The sequence below is a fragment of the Lepidothrix coronata genome, unplaced genomic scaffold (genome assembly GCF_001604755.1).
Source record: "Lepidothrix coronata isolate B3197 unplaced genomic scaffold, Lepidothrix_coronata-1.0 Scaffold51, whole genome shotgun sequence".
In the NCBI taxonomy this organism is placed as follows: Eukaryota; Metazoa; Chordata; class Aves; order Passeriformes; family Pipridae; genus Lepidothrix; species Lepidothrix coronata.
Window position 1 is genome coordinate 3,546,173 of NW_016690231.1, and position 9,111 is coordinate 3,555,283.

Genomic DNA, 9,111 nt, shown 5'->3' on the forward strand with positions numbered 1-9,111 from the left:
TAGTGTAGTTGTCAGTGCAGCATTGCTGTAGCTGGGAGCAACTCAGGATATGAGAAAGACAGGCTGAAGGCAGGTAGAATGTTTCTATTAGACCAGCTGGGTATAACTGGGAAAAAACTTGCAAGCTTTGAGGCATACAAACCTCTCCTCAGGCTAAAAGCTTTTGAGGGAAAGGTGGGGGCTTTTTTTCCCCCCTGTTTTATCAATTGATCAAATGCTCTTTCTCCCTTTCCTGTTTATTATTTCACACAGACAGGCATTAGCCTCAGATAAAAGAAATATAAAATAACAAACATATAAGACAGAACCAAACAATGCTTGCCTTCAACAAAGGAGTATTTTTAAGTTGAAGGCACCTGCTCAGAACTGGCAGTCTCTTCTTGACAGTCTCCTGTGTTCATCAGCACCTTTGGTAGCTCGGAACTTTGAACCTCCCGTTTCTTACCACGGTTTTTATCCAAAAAGAAAAGATAAAACGCAAGTTTTGAAATATCTTTTTCGTTTATGTGGAACAGAAAAAAAAAAAAAGCTCAAAGCAGTCACAGGTACCCGGCCAGTACCACAGAAAGCTGTGTGTGGGCAGATTAGAGACTGAAAGGATGGGATCACTTGAGAGGAGGGTAAGAGGAGCCAGTCACATGCAGATGATGAAAGACTGATGAGCAGTGGAAGAGAGGGGAAGGGGAGCAGAGGTGCTGATCAGGGAAGAAAGGAGGAAACAAGGGGCACCTTGTGTGCTCCGCTCAAAATGTTGCTGCTCATCGTTAGCTCCCCTGGCTGCTGGAGGTCTGAGCCCCTCGGAAAAGGCAGAGTCGTGAGCAAAAAACGGGAATCGGCTGAAGGATTTTTGACGAGCTGTCTCGCCAGCAGGAAATGCAGATTTATTGCTGCTGAGCGTTTTGCAATAAATACAAGTGTAGTTCTCGAAGTATACTAAAAAAAAACCCAACCAAACAAAAATAAATCTCCATTCCAACGTTATCAACATCCAGTATTTTTGAATTTCATTTTGAAATGACACTTTGTTTTGCAACATACTGTGCTTTGTTCACTTTAACACAGCAGCAGGTTTTGAAAATATAATTGAGATATTTTCATTCGCTGATATTTTTTTCCTGTATCATGAATTTATGTCACATCAGGACATTTAAAAAATGCTCTGATGTGGGAAAAAAAGAGTCAAAATAATGACTTTTCCTGTAGCACATGCTTTCCCTGAGATAGGAAGTTTGATTCAAAGCATACCCTGAAATTAGTTGGACGCCCATTGACTTCAGTGGAGCAGATCTATGAGGAGATCTTGAAGAATAGAAGGAAGAAATTAGTGACAACAAATCGAAGGAATTCCTCTTTAAACAATGCCTTACAAATGTACACAATGATCCCTCGGTCCTGCCTTTGATGTACAGCTCCCCAAAGCTTTAACTTTGCTACTACAGGAAAAGCAGAATTGGGCTCCCAAACCAGACAGGCACGAACCACATCTGTTCTCAGACACACTGGAATTAACTAATGAGATACTGATGCTGTGTGTTTGCATCTGGACTGGCAAGTCTGCACCAAACTCCTGCAAATACAACATGAAATAATTATGGGCACTCATTTCTGTGACTTGTCCTACGGCCCTTGGTGAAGTCAAAGCCTTGTTTGTGCTGTTTTCCAGAAATATCCATTACATTTCATAAGTAAAACTTAAAGTTGTTTGGGACAGTATTTATTGAGCTAAAATTAGACCTACCAAACCAGGTCATCTTCGTTTCACGAACCTGATCATGTTCTCTTCTGGATAAACATAGAAAGATACAGAAAGCTGAAGCTGAACGGACTCATGGGCAATATGTACTATTGTTTGGGCCAAAAAAAAATGAAATAGGGTTAATATGAGCACCCCAGCTGATTTGAACTTGTGGCTCACTGAAAACAAAGCTTTTGTAATGGGGATGTTGATACAACCTTAACTGTAACAGCACAAACACTGCTACTGAAATACAGTTTTGAGTAAGCTCCATCAAGGAGTGTTTTGTAAATGAATAATGACTTTGCTTAAAGCTAATCAACATCAAGTGTGTAAAAAAAGATGAAATAGTGCTGGAAGGCAGTGGGAGGTAGAGGAGCCTCAAAGTGCAAACAGGTGCTGATCTCCCTTCAGGGGGGATTGAGTGGCACAGACCTTACAGGCCTGTCACTTCTGATCAAAGCAAGCTCCAAGACCACATAATCACCATCACCCACCTTTTAAAGGATGCCCTGATTTATCATCTGTCACTGTTAATAACTTAGCTACTCTGTCTAAAATACTTAAGAACATTACACAAGGATAACATTTCAAAAATTTCTTTTTTTTTTTTTTTAAGAAATGTGTAAATGTTTTTAAACTAAAATGCACTGAAGTTCATCCTTTGAGGCCATCTGTTGTTGGAGACCACCTGTCATCAAACGACCACCTGAGCACATAATATCCCATCATTACAGAACTATCCCCTTGAAGCCATGGATTTTAAGGGTTAGAATAAGAAGGGTGTGTGTTACAGACACTGTTGTTTCTGGGCTGTTCATGGAGTTTGAAGCCACGGGATGACAGCCATATGTGAATAATGGCTGTATAATAACATACATATGAAATGTTACTTTGGGAAAAATCTGATAAGAGATCTGAACATTCCTTGACTGAGCTCCTCACATCCTTTCAACCATGGTGCTTGCACTGTGCTGTTCAAAGTGTGCTAACATGTCACATCTCAAACTAAACCCTGAAACTACTGAGTTTAATTATATTTCTGTTGATAAGAAGCATCAGTATTTCACAGAGAAACAAGACTTTTACTATTGTAATTAGAATTTTGTGGGGTTTTTTTAGCTGAATCCCATTTTTCCCTGCTGATCTCACACTCCTACCTCATTAATCTCTCTTCAGTAAACAAAACTATTCTACCAAGCTGCCCTTGCCAGAAAAAGGAACTTTCTGCCTTTCTTCTACCTGGCCCTAAGATACAAATCTCCCCCTGAATGCTGAGACACGACCACACAGTTTGGGACAATTTCTACCCCTTGAGAGTAATGCACTGCTCACACAGGAGAGAACAGAGCACCTGTACACAGGCCTGTGGCAAACATCTGATTCTTGATTGCCAGTGTATGTAAACACTAACAGAATTCATTTCTTTTAGAATTTTTATGTGATAAATGCCTTGAGAGCACCTGGAGAAACATCCTATAAAATTCAACGAATAAAAATACCGACACGATTTCACTAAGATTTAAAATCACTGTGAAAACTAAAGAAGTTTCAATAAAGAATATTTTTGAGATATTGTCTTAATTTTTTGGTTTATTATCATTTAACTAATATGCAGCCTTCTAAGACAAGAATAAATTTTTGGTTAATTATTAATAATGCTATGTTAAATTAATGAAATGTTGTGAAAGTAAGTATATAATTTTCCATTAACAGTCATGAGCTTCCAATTCCTTAAGTAGCAACATCAGCATTAAACTGTTAATACTGTTAGGAGTTATGGGACAGTGAGAAGTACAATTTCTGAAATAACTAGTTCTTAAGAGGTCCTTAATGACAACCATTACACTCAGCTGCATTTACAGTGTACTAGTCCTGATGGAAAGAAATTACCACCATTATATACTTGAAGAATCTTATTTGCTTACCAGTAACTCTCCCCCAAATAATAACTCCTGAATAACTGCAAACATGAAATAAAACTTGAATATTTAGCTTACAGCTTAGCAAGAATCTATTTGTAACACGATGCATCGAGCCAAGCTTTCATATTTGGCATTTTCATGGAACTTGCAGTTCTGCTCTGGTGACAATGAAGGGCCTCAGCTGACAACTGATTAAACCCAGGAAGGCAGCAGGAATTCAGCCACTGCTGAACATCCTTGTGCAGTTTTTCCCTCCTCCAGGATCCCAGTGGCAGGCTGTAAGAATTCACCATCAGCAATGAAAGCAAATAATTTTTTATAGGCTACAAAAACAGAGAGATGTTTAGTTCAGTGACTGATGTATTTTAAAGTGAAGCCTGAAACCATTCTCTGAACAAACCTGTCACTATTAAAACCAGCACTAACCTTTACATGGGAGATTAAATTCGTGTGAGGCAGACACGTTCCTGGCGAGGTGACACGCACCACAAAACACATATTTGAAGGGCTCCTGTAGCAATTTGCAACACACAGGTTATTTTAAAACTTCGTATTTCTTAGGATCTAATGCAAGTGATCTTCCTCAGAACATACACAGATGCCCAGGCATTAATTCAGTAGCTTCAGAAGTGGATTTGTTTAGGGCAATGTCCTACTTTGGCTCCAGCAGGGTGTCCTCTGACAGGATTAACTTCCAGGGCACCTAAAAGCTGTGTATTAAACTGTGGCAAAAATATATTTTCTCTTCCCCCAAAAGACAAATTTTAGGTTGAAAGCTGCTTTGCATATGTGCATTTTAAGTAAAGTTGATCAGTAATACTTCCACTATCATTTTTGTCATTCAGTTTCTAGTCATTGCTGGAAATACTTAAAAAGAGTACAAGAAGGCAAAAATATTATCTGTCACACTACACAGATAAGTTGAAAAAAAGAGACCACTAATGCAGAACCTTTTGTTGTAGAGTTCCCAGCTGAGAGATGACGAGTTCCCAGACGAGATGACTGTCACAGGGATCCTCACTCTCCCCAAATCCACTAAGACCTCTCTTCTGACCAAAACCTGACCAAGGGTTTTCTAGAAGAGCCACTGTGAGAAAGTGAAGTTCTATTCCTGTCTCACCAGGTGAGCACACAGCCCGGTCAGTCACCTGCAGGGACAACCTCAGGTTCACACAGAATCATGCTCCACTAAAAACTTCTTGAAACTGTATTTACAATTTTAACCTTATCAGATAACTTTCCTAAAGTGGTGTTCGAATCCCGAGTTTGTATTTCCCGATCTTCCCTGAGTCTTTTCACAAATAATAGTGATACTTTCAGTAGTGTTGGAAGGAGGGGGAAAAAAATTCCCCGAAGGGTAGAGGCTGAATTGCATTCAAGCTGTGTGAAGTGAGCCAGCTATCTTTAACATGCTGAACATACCCTATGCAAATTTTAAAGGGGTGTTAACCAAGGATCACTGTTGTAATCTCGGTGCTTTGTAAACATGGTACTACTCTACATCACTGCAGCTTTTTACATCACTAAAGCTTCTTCCCATTCTGTTTTCTCAGCTGTAGAGGCTCACAGAAAGATGCAACTTCAAAATCCGTTTATTTAATTCCAACTTGCAATTTCGAGTAAACGACTGTTCTCACTGCTTATACTTGCAGGCAAGTATAACAACAACCATTATATTCGACGTGTGCTTTTATCAAATAATCGAGGGGAAAAAAAGTTTATTAACCGCAAAGCACATCAGAGAAAGTTTAGAACACACAAAATTATCAAACTAAAGAACATATTTTATTTTTAATAAAATAGTGGAGCGTGAAAAATAATTGTATATTACAAATATATACAGCACAAAACTGTGCACCCCCAGCACAGTAAAGAGCATCACTCTATACAAAGCTTCCCTTTGCAGAATCTAGTGCTTCTTGATCTATTCATAGTGAGAATTTGTTTAACAATAGAAAGAGTCAATAAGCCCTTTGGGTCTCTTTGAATTGATCCCCCCCTTTTTTTTTGCACAAATCAGTCCAAACGTGTATAACATTGGCTTGATTTCCATTAAAAAGCCACAAAATGTAACACTAAAGGGTTTCTGAGGACTAGACCTCTTAGTTCTTTTGTTAAGAGATTTCTTTTGTTGTCTTTATGTACAGCAAAATACTTGTTTCTCTTTTCATGTCCTGGTAAGAAAAAAAAAATGTATTGCACATTATTCTTATTCACAAAGTTTGTGTCTGGTGCAGGAAGTTTCTCTTTTGGTGAAAGAATATTGGTGAGCATTATAGATTGAACCTATTTTTAGGCACTCCAAACCCACTAGGCTGAGTTGTAAAGGACTTTAAAGTTAGCACGGAAGTTGCTTTCCTGGATAGAATCCTTGCTGAGGATAGGCCTCCTTGGGACCTTAGAGTCCCTGAAGAGACAATGCTCGCTTGGCACTTTTAAAACCAAATCGTTGCTCCACAAATCTTGGCTATACCTCGTTACTCAGAAACCTGTAGGAAATCCAGCTCAGCTACACGGAAAAGTTAATTGTTTGTTGTTGTGTTTGGTTTTGCTTTTATGTTGGGTTTTTTTAAGTTCCTTTTTTTTTTTTTTTTTAATCTGAGGGCTGGATGCAATACTTAACTACAAATTAGTAACAGAACAGACTGTTTTAATTCACAATATTTCTTTCACTGAAAACCTTTCCGTAAGTACATTTACCTTCAGTTTTTCACCAGGTCCTGAATTCAGCATGGTACACTTTTTGTGCCTTGAGATATCAAACTATGCTGACAAAATAAGCACCATTCATTTTTTTTTTAATTTCTGACTGCTACTGTGGACGTGTGTAAGTCTGTAAGGTGAGACACAGTCTTCTCTAAAACCTGCTCACACACAGGTGGGTGGTTGTAATGTCGACTCGTATTTTGCAAGGTGAGTTTTCTGTGGATGTTGAGGTTTTTTGTAGATTCCACTACTCGTAATGACACTCGCAGGTTTTCTCCTACTTCTCTTCTTTAATCTCCGACTACAAACATTTTGCCAGGATTGAAGAGTCTTGGAAGTCCAGATCCACATGCCGCTAGTAATGCCCACAACTAATAACATAAAAATTTTGACCATAAAGATTTCTACTGCTGGGATAGAGTTATTCATCATGCAGTCTAAATTTTTAGTCTGATTGTTCATCTTGCATTTCTGTTGAGTCGCCACAATTTTCCAATAATCCATATTCAGTCTTTCATAAAAATAGCAAGCTATCACACAGGTTGCAGGCACTGTATACAAGACTGAGAAGACACCAATCCTGACCATAAGTTTCTCCAGCTTGTCGGTGTTTTCTCCACCTGTTTTCATCACCCTCCTGATATGAAAAAGGGCCACAAAGCCAGAAAGAATAAAAGAAGTGCCAATGATTAGGTAACAAGCCAAAGGAATGAGTACAAACCCCGTCAAGGCATTCACATCCATGCTGCCAACATAGCACAACCCTGTCAGCTCGTCTCCAGCCACCCTTCTCATAACTAGGATCATTATGGTCTTCACGGCCGGGATGGCCCACGCTGCCAAATGAAAGTAGCTACTGTTTGCTTCGATTGCTTCGTGCCCCCACTTTTTCCCAGCTGCTAGAAACCAGGTTAAAGTCAAGATCACCCACCACAAGGAACTCGCCATACCAAAGTAATACAGAACCAGGAAGACAATGGTGCAGCCAGTGCTCTCCAGCCCTTCCTGGATGACATAGAGCTGGCCGCTGTCCCTGTCACAGGCGATGCTTTCAGCACCTGAAAAGAGGCGAATGATGTACCCCACCGAGTAGACACAGTAGCACATGGAGAGGAAGATAATGGGCCTCTCGGGGTACTTGAAACGCTGAGGATCTATCAGAAAAGTGAGTACAGTGAAAGCACTGGAGAAGAAGCACAGAATGGACCAGATGGCAATCCAAATGACAGCGAACTGTTTGTCATCCCTGCTCCAGTAAACATCAACCCCTGGAGTGCAGAGCGGCGCGCAGGAAGCGCTCTTTTCCACATGGTGGAACTTGCCGGGATTTTCGCAGGAGGTTCTGCTGAGGCTGTCCTTGTGCTGCTGCAGATCGTGGCCACTGCTGGGCCGCTGGGGACGAAACATGGGTGGCAGCATGCTGGACCCTCTGGGTGGCTCATCGGACCCGTTGTTGGGGGCTTCCATGCACAGGTAATTGGGGTCGTTCTTGTTGGGCAGTTTGCTGCAGTCCAACGAGTCCGGCCACTTAAAATTGAACTGCTCCATAATAGGGGAGCACTTCAGCCTCGCCTGCTCGCACATCACCCTGCAGGCTGGGATCGGGGTAGAAACCTGCTCCGTGCACATCGGGGCGTAGAGGGAGCAGAGGAAAAATTTCAGATGGCTGTGGCAGCCGTACTCCACCAAGGGGGCAAACTCGTGCAGTTGGATGGCAGCTTCCCTCTGGTTTTCGTGCCCCATCAGGTTCGGCATCCTCGTCATGTTGTACCCGATATCCTTGCACATGGGGATCTCTATGGGCTGGCACCTCCCGTCGCCGGGGCGGTCGATGTCCATGGAGCTGATGCCGGCGCAGAAGCGGCTGAGGCAGCAGAGCAGCAGGACGGTCCTGCCGGCGTTCCCGGCCGCCGGCCCCATCGCGGCGGCTCCCGTGGGGCCCGAGCGCGGCGCTGGGGCTGCTCGGGGGTCACTGCAGCGGCCTCCCGGCCCCTGCCCGGCACAGCATCGCCCCCGAGCCGGGCGAGGGCGCGGGGCGGGGGGCGGCCGTGCGGGGCAGCATCGCCCGGGCCCCGCGGGGAGCGGGGGAAGAAGGGACGGTCCCCCCAGCCCACGGATGCGCGGAACTTACTGCGGGCAGCCCGGCAACTTTCTTTTCCCCGGGCTTCCACTTTCGCGATGCGTCTTCCCGACCACCCTGCCTCCTCCTCCTGCTCTTCCTCCTTCCCGGCAGAGCGATGCCGGGATAGTTTTGGGTCCGGGCAGATCAGATCCGAGCGATCACCGCTTCCATTCGCACATGTCCCGGGAGGCTTTTTGGTGCAGCGGGTCTCTCCAGGGATTTTTTTTCCTTTCCCTAGAACGGGTCACGGCTCCGCACTTTCGCGCCGAGAGGTGGGGATTGGTTTATCCGAGTGCAGAATAAAGGAGGAGGAGGAGGAGGAAATATCTAAGCCATTGAGGAGGGGGGCCTGAAAAATCCCCCCCCACTCCCTCCTCGCCGCCCTCTGGTCTGGGTTTGCAATAGGTCGGCTCGGCTGCGCTTTGCCGAGCTGGGCTTGGCGTGTGCGTGTTGTCTGTGCCGGCTCCGCTCCTCCCGCCTGGCAGGAACTCCCGGGGCCGGAGCAGCTGGGGCTTTTGGGGGGTGGCTGAGTCCAGGGATAAAATAAAGTAAAAAAAAAAAAAAAGGCCCCAAGGGAAAAAAAAAAAAAAAAAAAAAAAAAAGGCACCAAGGGAAAAAAAAAA

General features: G+C 43.3%; 1 protein-coding gene and 1 long non-coding RNA gene across 2 annotated transcripts in view; both read right to left on the reverse strand.

Moving 5' to 3' along the window:
• LOC108497718 overlaps nt 1-9,111 on the reverse strand; it is a 119,731-nt gene that overhangs the window by 54,375 nt on the left and 56,245 nt on the right. The gene's annotated exons all lie outside the window — the stretch shown is intronic.
• On the reverse strand, nt 5,346-8,892 carry FZD10 (frizzled class receptor 10). Its single transcript, XM_017815626.1, has one exon. The coding sequence runs from the start codon at nt 8,284-8,286 to the stop codon at nt 6,529-6,531; it is 1,758 nt and encodes a 585-aa protein (XP_017671115.1). The 5' UTR covers nt 8,287-8,892; the 3' UTR covers nt 5,346-6,528.

Coding starts and splice junctions, on each gene's coding strand:
- FZD10 (XM_017815626.1), bottom strand. CDS start 8,286: ATGGGGCCGGCGGCCGGGAACGCCGGCAGGACCGTCCTGCTGCTCTGC.